This window comes from Acanthisitta chloris, unplaced genomic scaffold (assembly GCF_000695815.1).
Source record: "Acanthisitta chloris isolate BGI_N310 unplaced genomic scaffold, ASM69581v1 scaffold8785, whole genome shotgun sequence".
Classification (NCBI taxonomy): Eukaryota; Metazoa; Chordata; class Aves; order Passeriformes; family Acanthisittidae; genus Acanthisitta; species Acanthisitta chloris.
In genome coordinates, this window is record NW_008672381.1 from 222,343 (window position 1) to 245,709 (window position 23,367).

At 38.0% G+C, this 23,367-nt stretch overlaps 1 protein-coding gene across 1 annotated transcript in view; it reads right to left on the minus strand.

Annotated features, from left to right (window-relative positions):
* LOC103802057 (dynein heavy chain 5, axonemal-like) overlaps positions 1-23,367 on the minus strand; it is a 158,752-nt gene that overhangs the window by 87,332 nt on the left and 48,053 nt on the right. Inside the window, exons 39-45 of the mRNA XM_009074495.1 lie at positions 20,838-20,984; positions 18,638-18,810; positions 15,897-16,075; positions 9,833-10,020; positions 8,424-8,618; positions 2,909-3,043; positions 1,712-1,901 (exon numbers count right to left, since the gene is read on the minus strand). Of these exons, the coding sequence (XP_009072743.1) occupies positions 1,712-1,901; positions 2,909-3,043; positions 8,424-8,618; positions 9,833-10,020; positions 15,897-16,075; positions 18,638-18,810; positions 20,838-20,984 (1,207 nt within the window). The remainder of the gene's footprint in view (positions 1-1,711; positions 1,902-2,908; positions 3,044-8,423; positions 8,619-9,832; positions 10,021-15,896; positions 16,076-18,637; positions 18,811-20,837; positions 20,985-23,367) is intronic.

Genomic DNA, 23,367 nt, shown 5'->3' on the forward strand with positions numbered 1-23,367 from the left:
ATGTTTTCTAAATCACCTATTCAAGAGGCCCAAACTCCATCCAAAATCAGACATTCAAACAGACTTTTAAGGGAGCTAGATAACTCCTATCAACCCTAAGGGCAACTGGACAACACTTAAAGGGAGAGGGATCTATTAGAAGCTCTTCAATGCTAATGGAATGGCCTTTCTGCTGCTTTCAATGGCATTTCAATCAAAATTGTTATGCAAAACAGACTTCAGGATCCATGCACTGACTCTCCATGCATAAATGTGTGTGCATGCACACGTGCACAGCCACTTCATGTGCACATACTGCCTCATTTTCAACCAAGACGAGTCATGCATTTCACAGATCCTTATTATCTGAAATCCCACGGTGCCCTCTCCATAAATACAAGTGTTCATGAGTAGGACAAATGGAAGTCAGGAAGAGAGAATCTTTTTCCCTCCACACAATAATTTCTGTTATAGAAAGGCCTGAGTGTCCAACTGTTCAGCCAATTGGAGCTGCATGACCCCTGGGAATAGCAGGGATGTGTGGAGAGAAGATGCATCTAAGCAGAATGTCACAGTGGAACCTGAAGACTTTGGGGGAATAGTGGATCTGTGTGTCTCACAGATCAAAAAGCTTCTTCTAACAAGACACACATTTAATTATGACTGAAATCCTTAAAACTCCCATGGTTCCTACATAGAAATAGGTCTTATGATTTGATAAGGAACACTGGATCCAGCAATCTGGATTAACTTTGGACAGCACTAACCTGTTCTTTGGTCTAACCAATGATCTGAATTAAAAGTTTGAGGTATTAAGGTCTCAGACTGTGCTACATGAATGAATATTTCCTGTATTTCTTTCATTAGTTTAAGCTTACTGTTCTTTTATTACGACATGAAAAGGGAGACTAAGAAGGACGACATCATAATTCTTTGCTCCTTTAGTTACATTTCCTTCATATTTTCATATTTTCCCCTTATTATACTACTATGATGAAGAGCAAAGTAGGGGTGGTTTTTTTCCCACTCAGCTATGAATTGTAAACCTGGACTTAGTACTATCTTTGATACCCTCCCTAGGACAGGATGAACTTTACTTGATAGCCCCTTGTGCACTGTAAAAAATGTATTTTCATAGAATCACAGAATGATTGAGGTTGGAAGGAACCTCTGGAGTTCATTTTGTCCATCTCCCCTGGTTCAGTGGGAGGCAGGCTTGTTTCTCCTCAGTATAAATGGCAAGACTTGAACACAAACAAAACACTTGGAATTATATTGCCTGCATGGTAGAATCTATCAGAGCAAAGGTTTGAGAGATTAATTTTTGCAATCTTCTCAGCATTATAATCTCACAGTAACATTAGACATGAGCTCCATGACTGAACTATGTCTGAGGGCAACAATTGTTCTCAGAACACTGAACAAAATCCCTGCTTCTGGATTTTAATATGTACACTTTAAATTTGTTCTATAGAAATTTCAGTCACCGATGGCAACACTCAGATTGCCTGCAAAAATGTAATACAACAAAGCTAAAAATCTCACTGTGTGTGCATTGCACACCAAAAAAAAGGTCATTACAGCTTCCTAGCAAAATATCCACATAGGCTTTAAAAATGACATCTGTTCTATTTTAAAATACATTTTTCATGAAAATAATCTGCATTCTGTCGCAGATAATATAAAAAATAATGCTTTTATCCAGTCTCAAAACCTCATCTAGCATGCTAACCATGTCGGACTCGTTGAGTTTCATACAGCTGAATAAGTTTAAGTATCCATGGTGGATGATGAATAAGCCCTGCTTTCTCTGTCTGTTTCTGGATGGCTGACTGTAGCTCAGGATACCCAGCTTTATCCAGAGTAATTCCAGGGAATAGGTCATTAATGAGACTCATAAATAAAGGTTCATCTTCATTCACCTGTCAAGGATAAAGTAGGGGGAAATACATTATTTATTCATTGGAATTATTATAATAGCTGTAAACACTCTTCAAGAATATGCTATTTAAAAGATAGCAATAGAAAATCTTAGCTTTTCCAAAGCAAGTATTATAAATATCCAGCAGGTTTATGAAGTCAATTTCATACAATGCAATCACAAGTCATAATTTCTAAATTAAATACTTGAAGCTTGTAAAAATGTTAACAACTTAATAGAGTTTTCTTCAATGCTTACACACACATTTCTTCACTTGTTACATAAGCCCGCAAGATTTTTTCAAATCTTATTTTGCCTTATAATTTTTATGATTTTTGCCTTCTGCAAACCAGTGAAACATTGCTACGGGTTTGAACACGTGTACCAATGCACTGAACAGATTAACATCAGAAAGAGAGCAATTGGCTCTATCACAAAACTGGCTCCCAAGACAAATACACAGAGTCTAGACATGCTATAACCTTTCAATTACAGCAATAAAAGGAAAGATGAATACTTTAAATAGTATTATTGAAAGACATTAGACTATACAAGTAGGTGTTAGCTGCTTCCAATTACCTCACTTATTGCAATTCTTAGGATGTTCCGAAAAGGCAATGGACTCCCAAGAAATGTATAAATTGAAATTCTGGATTAAGAAGGATCTTTAATGACATTATTGAAAGTTAATACAATGTATTCTTCCTTTCTCTCCTTAGGGCAAAAACAAGAGCCAATTAGAGGACCAGGTACATTCCCCTGTGATCTGATGGTATTTCCAATTATTTTTTCAGCTAAACCTTCTGATGTGTTGTCCTCTCTTTACAAGACAAATAGTGCTTACACAGTAATTATATTCTGATCCTCCACTCACTGACAGATTGTATTAAAAACTGCAAAATAATGTATCCAATTGCTGAAGAAAAATAGCTTTTCAAAGTGCATAAAAAAATAACCTTTAAAATCCAAACAAAATACTCTTCTGGGAAAAGTCACCAGTTACAGTACCAGTTTGGAGAGGTTCATGTCCCGAAGAACTCTCATCACCACGGTTTTCTCTGGCTCTTGGGGATTAGATCTTTTCACTGCTCCAAGTGTTCTTAAAACAGACAGGATATTTCTAAGTCCAAAGTCATAGTGAACCTTGAAATAATGCATAAATTGGTACTGTAAAGATCAAACACTTTAAAATCAAGAGAAGGCTGAAAATTAAATTCGTTAAATAAATAAATGTTATTGAGCTCTTAAATATGATGAAATTCACCACTCTTCATCTTTTCATCTAGATTCCTAGTTCTGTTGTTATCAAATCCTGAAGATAATTTCTAGTGTTGTATGTCCATACCTACAAGTGTCATTTTTGGTGGTAAACTACCACTTTTACACATCATCTGTAACACAGCTGTGTCTTCTACCGTTTTGTTAAATTCAGAATTTTCCAGATGCAAAAACAACAAACCACATGTCTCCAGACTACCCTCCATTTTCTGCTCATGCAAAGACTGTTGCTAGAAGGGTCAATCCCTCGCTGATAGTAAGAAACATACTGAAATTATTCAGACACAATTTGTTATATGTAAGCCTACCCTATCCTGTACTCAATGACTTTCTGCTCAAGTAGTTTCATAACTACTTGATTCAGAACAGAAGGATTCACTTCCAAAAGCCATGTGCATCATAGAGGTGTATCTAACTAGCTTTGGACTTGTAGGTGAACATACAAGTCTTATTTAACACAGATTTGAAAGTATATACAAATGTTGGCATGTATTTCCTCTTCAACCTTTGATGCAAATCCTGGAAGGAAATCTGTAAGGGTAAAGCTTTTAAATTATAAAGTCTCCACTACTTCTGACTGCTCAGAAAACTAAGTGGTAAAGACAGACATGGAAGGAAATAATCAAGATATTGTTGTATTTGGAGAATATCTGCTTCCTCTAATTGATCAGAAATATTTTTGAGACCAAGTGTATTTTTACCCTATCTATTGTGCATTGACCTTGTCCAGCTTCCAGATGCTCATGCAGCTACTCTTTCACCCACCCTGCTCAACAGGACAGCAGGAGAAATGAAGTTCATGGGTCAATATAAAGACAGAGACATCACCTACCAATTAGCATCACAGGCAAAACACACTTGCCTTGGGGAAAACCAATTTCATTTACAGTCAATTAGAATATATTTGGATGGTGAGAAACCATGAAAATGTTAAAACAGCACCTTTTGCACAGCCCCCACCTGTATTTCCCAAACTAACAAATTGGAACGATATAATCATCAAGAAAAAACTTATTGTGTTTGCAGATGATACAAAATTGGTGAACTAGACCACAACTAGAGTTCAAAAGTACCAAGAGAAATTCAATACATTATCTATGTGGGATGCAATTAAATAAAGGCAAATACAGAATACTAAAGATGGAAATAACCAACTGCACAAATGAGGAGTAACAACTCTTCTTCATTCAGCTGACAAACAAATCAGATGCAGAAAGCATTGCAGAAAAATATCTGACATTGGACCGAGGCCATGAGCTCCCCAATGCCTTATCTACAATTATAGTGGGCAATAAAAATAGAAGTGTCCTTTGTAGGACAGTTGAAAAGATATTTCCATTGTAGTTGGCACTTCTATACTGTGCCCAAAAGTTGGATTCCACATTTGAAAGTGAACTCTACTGAAGAGAAATTAGAAAATTAAAGCTATCTGTTGCCTAGAAAACATGCTATATTGGGAAGAAGTAATACAAAATGTACTGTAGAAGTAGGACAAGTGAATATGCAGCATGAGTTACGATAAAAGCCTTCAACATGCAAAAGATACCTGCAAAGAGGAAACAGAAGGAATAGAAGTGAAAAGAGGTGATGCACTTAACTGGAGCTAGGGAGATTCAAGTTAACTTTTAGAGAAAACATTGTGACAATAAGTCAAAATAAACTTTGGAACAGATTGTCTAGGAAACTGCAAGCTATCTCTCTATCAAAAAACGTTAAAGAGAGTCACAAACATTTATAGCAAATTATTTAATTAAGAAATATTTTTCCTCCAGAAAGGTAAATGGATTGCTCCCCAAGGCTCTGCCCAGACTCATTTTCTGTTATTCAATCAGGTGCCAAGTTGTTACCATTTGAAAAAGTTAGGTATGAAAATTCAAACAGGCACTGCCATGAGATCTAATTTGCAGATGGAAACATTAAGAAAAAATGATTTAACAACTTCATGTGGCATTTGGAAAGCAGATAATATGTTGATGATGAAGTCACATATTGTTTGGTAAATGGTACAACCTAGTGAACTGTCCAGAATCATGACAAGGACTGATACATTTCTTTTTCTCCATGCTAGATGTCCATCACTGACATACTAGAACAAGTCCTGCAAAGGATGACAAAGTGAGAGCAGAAGAGACATTGAACAAAATTTTAAATGAGGGAAATTCAATGGTTTGCGTAATGGAAAGATTCTTCACAGTAAGAGTGGTCAAAACCAGAAAAGGTTTCCAGAGAGATTGAATATCTCCATCCTTGGAGACATTCAAAACTCAGTAAGTGCCTTAGCAACCTGCTCTGCATTGACCCGGGTTGAGCTAGAAGTTGGACAAGGTGACCACTGGAGGTCCCTTCCAACTTACATGAGTCTATGACTTTATAGAAGTGGTGACTTTGTTAAATTTGAATAAATATTTTAATAACTATTAGAAAATTTTAAATAAGCTAAAAAGACTTTTAAAGACAGGTTTTCTGGTGCATTCCAACTGCCCTACATGATGCATGGTTCAAAGTGACCACCATTTATTTTCCCTAATCAGTCTGCTAGTTTCATAACTGCTTTGCCTTTTGGGAATGGCACAGAACAGCTAGAATTTACTGGCAAATATAGATTATGAGTTATTTCTTTGCTACACCTTTTAACAGTGGAGAAAAGATTGCACTTGAGCAAAATGGACTGCAGTGCTATAGCTGATGATCTTTTAAGGAAGAATTAAAAATCTGAAAATAAAAATCTCAACACTAGAAACATAGTTTGCTTTGTGGGGAAAAGAAAAAAAAGGGATATCAGTGGTTTTCTCCATATGAAAACACCATAAACAGATGATCGTCAAAAAGGGATTATTGCCTCATTTCCTTTCAAGATTTTTCTTTTCAGTTTCTCTGATTTTTCCTAAGCTGGATGATGCTTTGTGGAAGGAGGTAATAGGGGAAAAGTCTGTAACAAAGCCAAATAATTCAGCTTTAGGGGCTCTGCCAGTGTAACTCTTTCACAGGCCTGTGCACACCTTGGGCTTCCTACATTTGCTAAGGACTATTCTTTTACTTTTGCAGCTTTTTCTTTACTGAATGAGATGACAGTCAGTCAGGGTGCCTTTGGCTAGCTTATGAGTCAGAGTTCCTCGCCCTACAGATTCTGCATTTGTGTGTGTAAAATGTCTGGAGGACTTCATGCATTCCTTCTGGCAAATTCCTTTTAGATTTTCTGGGAGGTAAGTTCAGCTGGTCCAAGCCTATTTGTTTTACTTTCTTCTGTTGATATATTGCATTTTCTGAAAACAGGCAATGTTCTGCCATTACCTATTGCATTGGTTCTTTATGTGACCCTGATCTTTCCAGGCAACTGCCCAGATACCCAGCACTAGTTAACTTCATATTCAAAATTTACCATCAAAAAAATAAGTTCTTCTATGAAAGAGAGATTAATATGAATCATAGAATCACAGAACAGTTTGGGTTGGAAGTGATCATCTCCCATATCTAATCTGATGAACTCATCAGATCTCTCTCTATATATAATCACATATTCCCCAAGCTACAACAAATATCATAAGGAACTTTAGCAAGTGTTTCAAATTACTCCACTACTACTACAACTAACTATGAATGTTGGGGGGAGGGAGATAACAACACACATTCAAGTGAGGAATGGTGGGCCCAACTGAGAGGTAAAAGATCCAGTCTGAGATGGACAAGAGAGACCTCAAGAATGACAAAACAGTTTGGAAAGTGGCCCATCTCAAGTGTATGCATGCAGATAAGAAGGGCAAAGAGAATAACATCATGGCAGAAGCGCTCACATTTTTCTTGGGTAGCCAGCAGAAGCAGATTCCAATTTGAAGTGCCTGTTCACTAAGGCATGCAGCATGACAACAAAACAGGAAAAGTTAGAGCTCTATGTGCAGTTAAGGGCCTAAAGTCGAATTAGGATGACAGAAATGTGGTGGGATAGCTGCAATGGGTGGATACAGGTTCATTAGGAAGGACAAGCCAGGAGGGCTGGATGGGGAGATGCCCTTTAAAGTGAAAGAGAATGGGAACATTTTGTCTTAGGATGGATAATGGACCAGTTGAGAGCATTTGTGTTAAAATTAGAGGGGTGAACAACATTGTGGCAGATGTCTGCTGCAAACTTCCTAATGAGGAAGAACCTGATGAATCTTTCCTTCAACAGCAGAAATTAGCCTCATCTCTACAAGCTCTGATCCTCACTGGGGGTTTGACACACCCCAGTATCTGCTGGAAGGGCAACACATCAGGGCAGAGGCATTCCAGGAGATTTCAACACTGTCTCCAACAATGTGCTCACAAACAAAATGACAACTAGACAAGGTGGTCATACACTTCAAAAGCTTGACGAAAGAGGCTGCGTAGTCTCCATCACTGGAGGTACTCAAAGCTCACCTAGACAAGGTGCTGAGCCACCTGCTCTATTTGATCTCACTTTGAGAAGAAGTACAGGACCTGTTGACCTTCAGAGGTCCCTTCTAAATTCAGTTTTTCTCTGATTTTATAATTGCATATTATGGATTTACACAAGAGCAGGACTGCCCAAAGGGGTGCTGACAAGCAAAGGCAGGAAAAACTAACATACTTCTGTGGGTTTGCCGAAAGCTGTGCTTCCTGCCACATATTACCAAGTTCAGAATGATCCACAGTATGATACATGATGTAAACTGCTAGAAGCAAAGATCAGCATAGCAGGATTCTCTGATGGATACTGTACAAATGTTAGATGGTGCTGAAGAAATTATAAATACACATGGAACACTGTTCCCCACAGACATCATGGCTTGCGTAGTAAGAACTATGGAATTTAAACTATAAGGGAGGTATAAGCATAAGATACAAATGTCACTTTTATAGTAGCACTCAGCAAGACAGTGCCTTGTAGGCACTCTTCAGTTATTTACAATTCTTAGACTGCCTCTTCAGTAGTACTAGCCTTCATAAGTGAAGACATTGGAAAATGTGTCCTCGACAAAGTTCAGCAGAGCAATACACACCGTGCCTCATAACTTCTGTGGTAACTGAACTCAATTTAGAATAACAAATCAGACTCCTTTTACTACTCAAATTACAGTGAAAAATAAAAACAATGTGATGATTTCAAACTCTCTTTCTAGAACTTGAAACTAAAAATCCTAAAAAATGAATAGGCTCATAAGCGCAAAAATAATTATGTATTCTATGAAAGTATATGTCTACATAACCTTCCAGTGACAGGTTACAGTTGGATAAATATTTATTTTACCTGTTTAGATAACTGCTCTTCACAGAGTTTGTAGAGTGTATAGAATTTTTGACTAAGGACTTGGTTGTCTCGGAAACCAGCACTTGCCAGCTTGACTCGCATAATAATGCTACGGTCAGGCACCATCATAGCAACTGTGCGAAACTGAATCTTCAGATTTTCGGGAAGTTCCTGTCGTCCTGCATAGCCAGGGTTCTGAAAAGCACCAAATATAAGCAAAAATATTATGCAATTAAAGTGGGATAGGAAGGCTTATCTTTTCTGATAATTATTTGGCAAACGCAGGTGGACACACAAGATTACAAAGGGCAACTTGAGCATGTCACAATTACACATCACTACACAGTTGCCTCAATACTGCAGTTCATAAATTATGGAGTATCACATGTTATTTAGAGATGTCCAAGACACACAGATATACACAGGCATCCACTTACTTGGAGCTGTTTTCAATGACCTCGGGGTCTTGATAGTGTTCCGGTGCTGGAACACTGGAGGTTACTGTCCCCTGTGAGCATTCCCAGACCATTTCAGTACAAAGTCAGCCATGCAGTGCAAGTTATTACTGAATATAATTTAAACTAACAGATCTGACCTTTCACTGAAGGTGTCTAAGTCATTCATATGACTACTGCATGGCTTAGTTGTGACAACAGTAGCCACCAGCTGAGCAGTGAGAGTTTCTTAAACTCTTTCAGCTCTTTCCAAACTGTCATCCCACTGGCCTTTGTATGCCACTAATTTGTCCTCTTTTTCAAATTATGGTGATAACATTAACACCTTTTCAAACGTAGGACACCCTAATATAAAAACAGCCATCCATACTTCCATTTAGAGTTGTGTGTACGTAGCCTACAGCTAATGAGGGGGAGATACAAAGATTCCTTTAACGTGTTCTTACACTTTCATGCTGGTTCACCTCCTGCACTGCTAGAAGCAGTCCACAGGCACTGAAGATAAAATTCAGGAGGCTAGTGAACCAGAGTGAGTGTGGTTTCCCGTATGCTGTCCTGTAGGACTGAGGTCAAAAGTTCTTCACATGTGGTAAAATACTGACCGGACCAACTACAGTAGTCTTTGCAGTGGTCAATTGCTTCGGTTTATTTTGACAGATTTGACTGAAAATATGAGAAGGTTGAGTTTAACCTTAATCTGTCAAATATTTAACTTTAAAAAGTCCTTAAAATATGTTGTTAATGATAACTTCATACCTCAAGTCCTAAGTTCCAGTTATGAAATATAGGCAAGAGAAAATAATATCATTATTATTTTACCAAAATTATTGTTCAAATTGCATTCGCTATTTTCTAACAGACAGTTCCAATGATTTTAGCAGGGAAATTTCAATGGGAAATGAAATAGGAAAGATTTTTCGCATTGATGCAATTCGCACGTATTTGCAGACATACCATAGTCAGAAATATACCAAATTCTCTGTCCATGTCAACAACATCACCATCAGTGAAAGTGAACCGAGGTTCCTTTTTTTTCTTACACTGAAGTACAATATATATCTGCTGAGCAGCTACTGATAACACTGGAAGTTCAATGCGGTTAAATTCATCAAAACAACCCCATGCACCTGACTGAGCTAAGCCTAAAAACAAGCAAAAAGGAAAATATTTTGTTAAAATATCAGATCAAATAAGAGTAATTTATGTATAAAATAGAGCATGTTCTCTACAGCTTAATGTTATCTGAGAAGAACAGAGAACATGAACAGAGAGTAAAAACAGAAGTAAAAACTCAAAATAAATGAGGGTCTGCATTAATAACACCCAGAAAAAGAATTACCCCTTGAAAGAAAGATACACAAACTTCTTTGCAAAGAATCCTACACTTCTATAGCAACCACAAGGAAGAAAGTGTTCAACAATACTGGTATATAGTATCCAGTAGCATAAACATGCATATAGCATGGAAACTCATATATGCAGGGGGAGAAATTGTCAAAGATGAGCTTGAGAGACACCTATCTAAATGAAAAGCATGGAATCAAATAGAGATCACTACATTTGTGACAGAAGCATTGTAGCACTTTATAACAATTAATTCATAGGTTAAAAATTGTTGGAGAATAGCATTCAAGAGAATAGCTGTTCAAGAGAGAGGAATCTGATGTCACACTTGGAACTGTTATTTGGAACAGGCCATGGAGTTCTAGACAGACAGTAGTACCCATAAACATCATGAAATGAATGTCTTTTGGGAGAGTCACAGTACTCCTCCTTCCGTATCATGTTAGCAGGATTGAAATAGGAGAGTCTACAGTGGCAGCTTTCCAGAGCAGTAGTGGGAAAGCTACGTAATACCCTGCTTTCCACATCCATTTCACAAGAGCCAAAGGCTACTAAGTCCATGCAGAAGCTTCATGGATGCCATCTCTCCCTTTCCAAAGCCCACGCTGAACTGGGATTTCCTATTGCCTGGGTCCAGCAAGGATCTGGACCAGTACTTTACAAATGTTCAGAGGAGTTTAATTCACTCCATTGGATTGGTGGAGCTCAGCTTGGTTTAAGCTGTTTGAAGGCAGATCTAAATGCAGAAATAAAACACATGTCTAAGAAAAGGCATTTGTGTGTTTGCAATGTTGAATAACTATGCCCAGAGCTCTCCCAAATGCCCATACTTACTATGGCAATGCCTATAGCACTGGTAAAATAAATTGATGGGTGGCTTATGTGCAAAGCTAATTCCTTAAGACACTTGAGCTAATTGAAGAGAAAGGACTCAAAAATCAATAATGACACCATGAAGACATACTTTTTCATTTTGCCTTGTTTTCTCTTTAATGTTTTTCCTTTTCTTGTCTTTGCTCAGCCTATTCTGCTCATATCATCCTACTTCCCTTCCCTCTACTTTTCCTTGTCTGAACTTCTCTCGCCCTTTGAGATGTTCCTCTAGGAATTCTCCTCTTACTCCAAATCCTCTTCAGGCTGCTTTTATGTTTCTTTTATTACATTCATTTTTTAGGGTTGGTTTTTTTTCATGCCTGTTAATCAGGTCTTTTAATATTGATGCATTGATTGGTCTTTTTTATCCATGTAATTTTGGAAGACCTCTACAACAAAATTAGAGGGATCAAGCCAGATCAAAACCAGCAGTAGTACAATCAAAACTGGCTCCTTAAGTTGTGTTTCAGTCAGGGTAATACTGCAGTCTCCCATGAACTTCATCTCATTTCCATACGTAGAGTAATCTCTTCTTAAACTGCTTCTAATTTCTGTGATAGAAGGAAAATGATACTCAAAGGAAAATAAATCAAAGAGAATAAAAAGATACATGGACTTAATTGAACAATTTAAAAGCAAGTGGAATATATACAAATACCACAATGCCATAATGATAGAAAGATTAAAGTAATTCTATAGACAGTTACCAAGCTTAAAACATGGAGTACTCAATCCTACTGTCTTTGAAAACAAATAAAGGATGTTCCTTGACTTCACTGGTGTGGCAGCAAGTCCTTTAATTGATGTTCTCCCTCTTATATGAGGACTATCAGGACCCTGGATGCACTAAGAGGCCTTAATTGCCCTGACCATTCTTACCTGGGGCTTCTACCCAGACTCTGTCCTCCAGTCCAGGTGCTCCATTTCAGCTCAGGCAGGTCTGAACTGTGCTGTGTGCAGGGCTGTGCACAGTCCTATTTCATCTTATCCTGAATTGCTGACTGAACTTCCAGGAAAATTCCAGAGCTCCGTAGCCTTACTTCCAGTCCTGCCTCCTGGTGTTTCTGACTGAAATTCCTAGATGGAGCCTTGATCCAGCAGGTTATTTCACCTTCTCTGATGTTCACTGGACAGCTGATCAATCAAGCTGCCAACAACCTGCCTAGGCACTGTGGGACTGCACCCTGGTGAGTGAAGTCCCTGCCCCTACGTTTATAGTGGTTACCCTGGGCTCCTGGCTTGTATTCCCTCATGGAACTGCCCCATTCTTGATGCTCCCTGATTAAAAAAAATGGTTGCAGAGATTTTTCAAATGCATTGGTCCCCTTTTGTAGCATGTGTTATATGACTCCTAGGATCCATTCGGGGAAAAAAAAAAACAAACAAAAAAGTGGGGTTTTCTCCTTTGTTTATTAAACATTTGGAAAAAGAAAACCAAACAAAAAAGAGGGGTTTTCTCCTTTGTTTATTAAACATAATTATCTACACTTTGGCAGGCAAGAAGGAATAGTCCTTAACTAAGAAACTTAATTCCATATTATATTGCCTCTTACACTTAGTGTCTGTATCTTAAAGGGTTTTGAAATTAATTTCTCTATAGAATGGTGAGGTTCAGTTCTAACCAAGCAATTTTTCCTTGGGAAAGGAAAAAAAAAGATTCACTTGTTCTGTAATGCCACCTGCTGCATGGAGTTAGGAAACCTGACTCTCAGGCAAGGCTAATATCCCACAGCTTTGAATAAATTGAGTTCTTGCAAAATTATTTCATTCTGGTGGTGTTTAGAAAGAAAAATGAAAGAAAATACACACATACACACACAAGCAAAGGCACAGCAAGCAAACTGTGAGCTGCAAAACAGCTTATAGGCAATGCAATTTTGTTGTGTGCTGTCATATGATGAATTAATTTCTGTCCCCACACCAAACTTATTATGGTCATCAAATACAGAAATAGAGTAAAAGCAAAAAATAAAGAACAGGACTAAACAGATCTTTAACTATGTCTAAGCTATGTGACAAACCCCAACCCCTGCTCCCAGCCCCAGTCAGTACAGATATCCTACAAACCTGGTTCTCACACAGCATAACTGCTACTCCCTCAGCAAGACTATAAAATGCATCTCTGCAATGCAGTGTCATGTCCCTTTCCATGTTTTTCCATGCTTTTTTTCCAGATTTTTCACAGAGGTAGAGATACAGTGACATAATTCAAAGCAATTTCACTAAAACAGAGCTCTGTGTAGCCAAAATGCAGCCCAGAGGCAATAAGCCACAACGTAATCGTTGGTTCTGAAAGAATTTACAGAGTTCTAGACTTGTGTATTCACCTTCTGAATTAGGATATCAAAGTTTACATTAAATATGGCATTAAATATCAAATGACATAAAGACACCTCAGCTAAGAGTGAAGTTGTTTGACTGTAACTTTAGCAAACAGAACCAAGGCAAACATGACTTTTATACTCATCTACAGACAACCACTTGAGACTTACAGAAAAACAAAAGAGACAAGAAGACAGGAAGATAGAACCTCAGCTCTGAGCCAACCAATTCAAAAGTATACAATATATACTATATTAGTTATGTTATGCTATGTCATATTTTTCTATTTACTTTTTTCTGAAGATCAAACTTCTTGTCTTTACAGAAAAAGTCTGGAAACATGGCTGCAGACAGGACAACAACACCTCCCCATTCCCTTTCCCTCCTCACTACTAAACCTGCTAATAGCCGATAACTTGACCCATAGCATCAAATAAAGTGAAAAGTGAAAAGTTTAGAAGTGGAAACATTACAAAGCCTATCACAGACACATGGAATTCTGAAGGATTTCTCATTGTGTACACTAAAATATTTAGTATGTTTCATGAGAACTTGCTTGTCAGTCTGCAGGAAAGCAGACTTCTACAGCTGAGAAGATCCATCCTTCATTGTCATTAAAGACCTCATATGCAGTAAAAATTCCTTTTCTACACTCACTTTGCTCTTTCTATTAAACCAAAAAGAGCTCATTTCCCTCCCTGACTTCAGTATATCCACTACTTCAGAAATACCAGATATCTTAAAGGTGTTTTAACATAAAAATTGGAATTCCAAGCCAGGCCCTTCAAAGTTGTGAAATTAAATCTGGACTTCACAAATGAAAGCATCAATGACTTCCGTAAGAAAAAAATCTTACTTTTCCTCCCAGCCACACAACAGTCTGATGAATGCTGAAAACCCTCCACCCTATTCAGGCTCTATTCAGCTGGATCTATTATCTAATTCTCAGCCAAATTCTCTGAGAAGTAAGCCACCATCTCACTTGCAAACTTACTGAGGTAAGCAGTCACAGGCATCATGGTTGCTTGAGCAGGAATTAGTCGAGTTCTATAAGCATCATTTCTAACTCATATTGAACACCAACCTGCCATTAAATGAGGCAGCCACATAACAAGGACACATTACACAGTATTGCTTAGATTCTGCTGCATATGGTAACAATACTATATGGAAAACTGTCAGGTTATGGAAAAACAACAAAGCAAGCCAAGCCCTAAAACTCAGCTCATGTTCTTAGAGACAGGATCTGTGCACAGTTTTACTAAAAGAAAGCAGTGAGAAGCTGCAGTTATCACTATTGCCTCAATCTGAAATGGGAAAGCAGAAGTTACCAAAGTGCTCAGGATAAGGCAGAAACAAAGCAAGGATACAGGGGCTAGATGTCTTAATTGACACAAGTCACAACCAGTTTAATAAAAAGAGGTGAAATTCCAAGGAGTCAGGAAAATAAGGTGTTAACATAAAGAGAGACAACCCTTCTCACAAAAGAAGCAGAGCAGAAGCAGACAACAGCTTGATGAGATCAAAGACAAACCCACTCCAAGGAGAAACAAAGGTGGATATCCCCCCATGCACTGATGACTGCAGGTGCAGCAGAGACACAGTAGATGACTGGGCTTGGCACTATGAGCATATTCATACATCCCAGCCATCTTCTGTTTATTAACAATGAGTAAAATAAGCTTGCAACACTAAAGGTCTGTGCACACAGAAAGATATGTGCAACTAAAAGTTTGCCCAAAGCTCTAGGGGATGCAAGAGGTGCTTTAAGAAACTCGTGACCTTGACTAAAGGTATTCACATGCACAGCTACTTGAGTTTCTAGCTTAGAAATATTCCTCTGTTTAAAAAAATCTTGTTCAGCTTTGCTGGCTGCTTAATTAAAACCAGAAATTATCTCCAGGCTATATTTTAGCCTTCAGGAGATACCACAACAGTCAAAATTACGTTTATGTTACCTTGTGTTCCACCAGTCACAGAAAACGGTGTGTTCTGTGATTTGTCAGTCCATATAACCAATAGTAGTTATATACAAGAAGGTTATTGGAGTTTGACCACTCTGTCATTTTCCTGGTTTCAAAAAAGTTCTAGAGTTTGAAACAAGACACTGCACCACTTTGCGTATATTCCTGCCTTGCACAACATCATTGACCTTCATATTTGATTGTCTTGTTTAACACAAAAATGGCAAAGGACGGGTAAATATCCTCCCTCCTTGGGATGGGTGAAATAGAGACATTAAAAAAAACCACAAACAGTAGAAAGGGTTAAAAGGGAAAAAGAAAATAAGACACAGATAGGAAAGTCCCTCCAAGGATATTTAAAAAAAAATACTGGAAAGATGGAGGAAGAAAAAGGGGGAAAAAAGGAGGAAATATGAGGAAACAGAGATGAAAATACCCTACTAATTTTTGTTAATTCACTACTGAAGAGACAAAACTTTATGACTGTAAAATGAACAAACCAGATACGTTTTTACCTTTATAGATACGACCAAGTCCTCTGTAGTCCATTTGGTCTGAACAATTGAAAACAACAACATACTTCCCCAGGCATTTGCCCATGTCTTTAGTTGTCTCTGTTTTCCCTGTCCCTGCAGGTCCTGCTGGTGCTCCACCCATACTCATGCCCAAGGCCTGTGCCAGAGTGATGTAACACCTAGAGACAGAAAAGAGTTCTATGAATCTTCTTCTACCACAAACTACTTGAAGCACATTAATGTAACCACAACAGTTGCATTATACAGCAGTGGTGAAGGAGGCAGAATTGGGTGTTCTTCCATGTGGTGAGTCCTCAGTTACCTGCTTTGCACACTGTGAAGCTGAGTAACCAAGTACCAACTTTGCTCTACTTGCAGAAAAGCATCCATCCAGCACAGTGATGTCTGCAACAGCCCAGAAAATTCACAGGATATTTCTAAATGTTGAATACCAAAAAACTATGGTATTGTGATTTTCCTACATTATTATCATACATCCTCCCTTCATGACTCGGCCTCATTCTGCAGTGTCCAGACCCACTGGATTTCTGCCTTTTTTCCCCACTTCCTACTGTCTCCACAGAGCACACAAGATGGGCTCTCTGATCTGGCAATAGGAAGGCACAGAGGCTGGAAGCAGCTTCTGTTCTTGACATTTCCCTACCAGCCTGCCAAACCACAGCAGTACTGCCAGTCATGAGGTCTTTGAGTTCCAGGAGGATAACGGATGAAAGGGAAGATTGCAATCTTTATATATATATAAAATCTTTAAAGAAGAGGAGGGATCCATGAATCCAAAGATCATAATCTGCTTCAGACTACATCCTAGGTCAAGAACCTCCAGTTGCCCAGACAGTGTGGATACTGTTGAAGGGTGTAGGAAGACTGTTGTTCTAACCTACAATGCTCCAAAATCATAATAAGCCCATCTTAGCACTGTGAAACTCAATAGTTTTGTGATACATGCGAGGAGAGAAAATGGGAACTGAAAAAAACCAAACGATACCACCTAGTATCAGTTCCTATAAAACAACAGAGTACTCATTCCAATAGAACAGCTGTAAGAATGCTTTATCACCTTATTACTCAGTAATATGTTAACAGGCAGTCTGTTAACACAGAAAAAATATCACTTATAACAATTCTGCTACTGAAAATGAATTAAGGACCCACTGTATATATAGTACAAGTCCTACACAGAACTTCCATTTCATTTTTTGCTTCTGCCATGACATGGTCTGTGACTGACATAATGCTTAGGAGCATTCAATTTCAGTGTCATTATCTTAACGTAATGTACTACCACCAGTGTGTATTTATCATGTGCTTCAGGAATCTCTCTGAACACAAAACTATTAGCCAAACAGCACTTGACTCCAAGCTGATTAATGGAAAGCAAAGACACCATTACCTGCAAATTTTCAGAAGCTCATATGACTCCATATAACAATATTAAAAAATATTTAAAATATTAAAATAGAAAAAGCCCAAAAGGGGAATAAAATCTGTTCTTATGCAATATTGCTTAGGTACATTAAGTTTCCCATACTGACACTAGAAAATATTCCTGCTTCAAATTCCCTTTTGATATGTGACAGTGGACAGCCTCCAATCTCTGCAGTTTTATTTGGCTCCTCTTGGTTTGCCCAAAGACAGATACATCTGTTCTTTCTTCTTGTTGTAATTTTATAGTTTAAACTCATTCGAAAGGCTCATTTTCTTCAATCTTGTCACCCTGTACTAGTTTTCAGTCTCGTGTGACATAGCACCTTGTAGAATCATAGAATACCCTGAGTTGGAAGAGACCCACAAGGATCTTTGAGTCCAACTCCTGACTGCACAGGACAAACCCAAAATTTTGGTTCAGAAAGTGGAAAAAAAATGAATTTTCATTGGTAAATAAAATCTAGCAGCACAGAGACCGCAAAGACAATTCCAACTTAATTTCAAGTTGAGGCTTTGAGCAACTTGATCTAGTGGAAGGGGTGCCAAGCCATGCCAGGGGAGCTGGAACTAGATCATCTTTAAGGTCCCTTTCAGTCCAAACCATTCCATGATTCTGTGATTCTACAAATGACTAAACATCCACAGTATTTTGGCATTCCAATCCATCCCTAAAGGAACAAGCTCTGGCATAGTCAATACATCTACCTTTTGTCTAGTTGAAGCACTAACCAAATACTTCAGTAAAATTGGCATCTAATGGAGTTTGCACTGTGCTGCATAATTACCACTTCAGCAACAAAAGGTTATCCTTATATTTGCCCTCAGACCTTTTTCTGTGTTTATAGCCCTGTAATTCTCCATAGGCCTTGTTTAAAACCATGCTGGCACTAGTTATTTAATGCTATGTCCTGAGTTACAACATTTTTCTTCAAGGTGACTTCAAATGAATCACGTGCCATAATACCAAATTCTCATGCAACTACCAGCTTATTGAAAGCAGCAATATGTTGACTGGGCTTTAGATCCACTCTGTTTAGGCTGGTGAAGTGTATGACACTCAGGTGTATTTATCTTGAGCACAAGTAAGTTTTCCAACTGCTATCACAGCTCACACAGCTCAAGAGAATTCAACCTGCTTTTCATAGCTGAATATATAAGCACTGGCCTCTGCTGTTCACCAGCGATATTGCAGCACTGTAGTGCAACCAAAGCAATTCTGACTCATGAAAGATAAAGGAATTAAGGAAGAGGACTTAAATCTTAGCTCCAATACACTGCATTCTTTTTATAACTACCTGTCAGTTAAGGGAGTTATAACAAGCCTGTCTGTACACCCTAAGTATTCATTGCAGTAGGTGAACTCTACATCAGTGATTTGGATAATGCATTTATCCAAGTCTTCAAGAAAATAAAATCGAGATTGTTTCTGCCATTCAAAATCAGATGGAGATTTAATGCTCATACAGACCTATAATGGAAAAGAAAAATCATTAATACAGAAATGAAACAGTATAACAAATTAATCTTAAATTCCATACAGAAAAAAAAAGTCTGCATCAAATAATTTCATGACCTGGAAGAATGAGCACAGAATCTGTCAGGAGTCAAGACATCCAGAATTATCTTTTCAAACCTGTCTATGACATGCTCTCAACCTTCTGACAACTTTGATTTTCTTCTGTATTGTGCACAGAGATTATGAATTGTGTCTTCCAGGGATATTGAAGAACAGTGATGAAAAACTTCATAAAAAATGAAATAACAATACTGGTTACACTGCATGGCATCTGTGCCATTACTCACAGAAATACTCAATTGTGGACCACATTTATATATATTGCATACATGTCCATGTGATTGTTTATTTGGGAAGTATTTTTCAGTATGAATTTGACACACACACATTTAGATTTGTGGTAGATTAATAGATCTAGATTCATTATTTTTGAGAAAAAATTTTACCCTAAGGGTGGTGAGACACTGGAACAGGTTGCCCAGGGAAGTTGTGGCTGCCCCAACTCTGGCAGTGCTCAAGACCAGGCTAGGCTGGATGTTAAGCAACCTGATCTAGAGAGGAGGTATCCCTGCCCATGGCAGGGAGGGTCAGGACTAGATGATTTCTAAGGTCCATTCCAACCCCTAAATTCTATGATTCTATGATGACATTTGATCTCAAAACCACTGGCCTGTCAAAGAATATGAAGTCCTGGTTACTGGCCTTGCAAACATGGTATAAGGTGAAGAGGAGGTTCTGGAATCTCAGCCACTTCCCTCTACTTTATTTCAATCATGAAAGGATGGTTTCAGTAGAGAATAGATTCTAAGGTCCATTCCAACCCCTAAATTCTATGATTCTATGATGACATTTGATCTCAAAACCACTGGCCTGTCAAAGAATATGAAGTCCTGGTTACTGGCCTTGCAAACATGGTATAAGGTGAAGAGGAGGTTCTGGAATCTCAGCCACTTCCCTCTACTTTATTTCAATCATGAAAGGATGGTTTCAGTAGAGAATAGAATGTTTGGAGAGAGAAGGTTAAAATGACATATACCAATTAAGAATGCTTCCCCCAGCTTTGCACTTGCCCCTGACTTTTTCTTTCATGTACAGGCCCTTTAAATTTAAACAATTTTCTGTGATTTAATTTTACCATAATATGACATTAAATTAATTGATAATGAAATGTCCAATTAAGAAAATAATTAGGAAAATAAATTAAAAATTTGAGGCAGAGGATAAAATCCTATGCCTGTCTTAAAGGCCAGCTATTTTCTTTCTAGCTTTCAGCATTTTTCTTTATTTTTTTCAATATTTCTTTCCACATGCACTGAATTTTTATCTTCCTAACATATATTATGCATAAATTAAGCAATACAGTATTGAATTATTGATCTTTGCATCATGCAAGGTTTTTGAGTGTTATTTTACTTCAATTTTTAAAATTATACTTTCATTTATTCAACATACTTATCTAAAGGAAGTGTGATGCAACTCAATTAATAAAAAAATTTAAATACTTTTTCTGTTCATTGTTGATACTCTTTTCAAATAAAAGCAGTGTGGCTCCATATACCTTTGAATAACTATTGCCTTAAATCAACACAGGTTGGGCTGGAAATCATATGATTGATAGAGACACTAAAGGGGCTTTTTTTACATTTACATTTCAATCAAATAATGCATTAAATCTTCATGTTGAGAAAACAGTTTAATTTTAAAAGTTAAACTCTTTTGCTCACAGTGAATTTGTGCATGATAGGTATAAACAATCATTTTAAAAACTGAAGTCTGAACCTATAAATATACCTATATATAATTCAGCCTCATCTCTCCATGACAGCTATATGAAACCAAACTAAATCTGATATGGTATACCACAGCACTAATGTCAGAGTTACTCAAGGAGAATAGATTGTAAGACTTGCTTGTAATTTTTTGATATGTATGTAAAACCCTCCATACTGAAAGTCCCTTAAAGGTTTTCCAAAACTTACCAAATCATCAAAGATATCCTTCTGGTGCACATGAATGGTGATTAAAGTTTCATATTTTGTGCGCTCCATTCTTGACAGGTTGTGTGTTGTCATATCAATCAAATCATTTAAAAGTTCCAAAAACTTCTGACTTGTTGCATGCATGATCTTTTCCATATAGCAAGAACAGTCATATTAATACAAACACCATTTGTTCTTCCAATATTTAGAATAAACATTAAAAAAAATTTGCAAACACACAGGCCCGTGACATTATATTCTGCTTTGTATTTATTAGACTTGGAATTCTACATTTGGATTTGCAGGGTGTCCCCCATGCATGCATTCTTACCAGCATACAATATGGTTATATCTAGATGAACAGATCATGCTCTAAGATTTTATTCCAAGACTCCTGCTCCTTCTACTGTACATTACATCTTCAGCTGACTGAATCCCTGCATATATTCAGAACCATCAGTCTCTGATTTTGGGTATTATATATCAGCCCTAGCAGTATCTACCCTTCAGAGGGAATAGGAACCTGGAGATCTATCACATCCTCTAACCAGAGGAGGAGGAAAATATAGTGCAGTTTTAGTTACCAGTAATAAAATAATAATGTATTTTGTGCTATCAGATGTGTTAGAAAATTCCACAAAATGCAATACTGGCTATAAAATCCTGACTTATGTAAAGTCCTCAACAGGTTGGAGAGATGGGCAGAGAAGAACCACCTGAAATTCAACAAGGGCAAGTGTAGGTCTTGCATCTGGGAAGGAATAACCCTGAGTACTGGTACAGGCTGGTAGCTGACATGCTAGACAGTAGCTCTGCAGAGAAGGACCTGGGGGTCCTGGTGGACAATAAGCTGTCCATGAACCAGCAGTGTGCCCTTGCGGCCAAGAAGGCCAATGGAATCCTGGCATGCATTAGGAAGAGTATTGCCAGCAGGTCAAGGGAGGTGACCCTGCCCCTCTACTGAGTCCTCATGAGGCCACACCTCTGTTCAGTTCTGGCTCCTCAGTACAGGAGGGACATGGAGCTCCTGGAGTGGGTCCAGCAGGGGACAACAAATATGTTTAAGGGACTGGAGCACCTCACCTATGAGGAAAGGCTGAGGCAGTTGGGCCTGTTCAGTCTTGAGAAGAGACGACTGAGAGGGCACCTCATTAATGCATATAAGTATCTGAAGGGGGAGTGCCAAGATGATGGAGACAGGATCTTCTCAGTGGTGCAAACCAATAAAACAAGAGGTAATGGGCATAAACAGATGCACAGAAAGTTCCACCTGAACACGAGGAAGAACTTCTTTGGTGTCTAAGTCACTGAGCCCTGGAACAGACTGCCCAGAGAAGTTGTGGATTCTCCCTCACTGGAGGTATTCAAGAACTGTCTGGACAAGCCATGTGCTCTAGGATGGCCCTGCTTGAGCTGGGAGATTGAACCAGATGATCTATTGTGGTCCCTTCCAACCTGACTGATTCTGTGATTCTGTGAATCTGTGATTCTGTAAACAGCATCAGCCTCTGTCAGTGATGCTCCTGGTACACAACTAATTATATGTTCCAAATGTGTGAGAGAACAATCACACTAGCTTTCTGTAAACATATGCAGGTCTTAAAACTCGCACTGTTTGATGAGGAAAATAATGCTAAAACACTGTTAAAATTAACACCGAATTAAATAATCCCCCCAAACACACAGTTCAGCCCGAAAAACACAAAAGTTGTTTTCCTGTTAATGCAAAAGAATCTTTGCATCTAGCTAGTCTATGAACTGGAGTGCACTAAAGCAGGTCTATGCCCTTTTTAATATTTTGTACAACACAGAAAATGTAGCACTACACAGTCTTGTCCATAGTCTAGAGTCCTTATTTTCATTCAGTATCAAAGTACAGCGTGGTATCCTAGCCCTGCATTTGCTTTTATAGCAGGACAGTGTTACTAGTTCTTTGCTCAGTCTCACTGTGTATTCTTGATTAATGGCAATTTGCAACTCTATTCACATCCTCTCTTTCCTCCTTCATAGATTCAGTGTTAGTAGTAACACCTTGGTTGTTAATAGTGTCTTCTCCAGGTGCTTGAGGTTAAACCAACACCTCCTCAAATGGTTTCTAGCCTTTCCCATCCCTAAAAAAAGAGCTTATCAATTGAGGAGTCTAATACATTTGGTTAGAGTAGACAAATGCCCACGAAGCACAGTTATTTCTGCCAATTTTGGGAGCTCTTTTTCTTTCCAAATTGGATTTTAGAAAAGTAATAGGGTAAGACTTCCTATGTTCCCAAACTAAGAAATTGTCCCTTCCCAAGATGACTGCAGTAACAGAACAATAGAGAAAATAGCAGGATTAGGAACAATTCTAAACCACATGCTGGGGGATAATGAGGAGGTGTGACTTCTCAGCACATTTATTCTCTTTCTGTTTTCATGTTAGTTTTTTTGTTATTCTGGTTAATTAACTAGTATCAGTGCTTTTCTAACATGTTACTTTTAACTTTTCACAATATGTGCTGTTACAAACAATGCTTTTAATTAATCCCCAAAGATT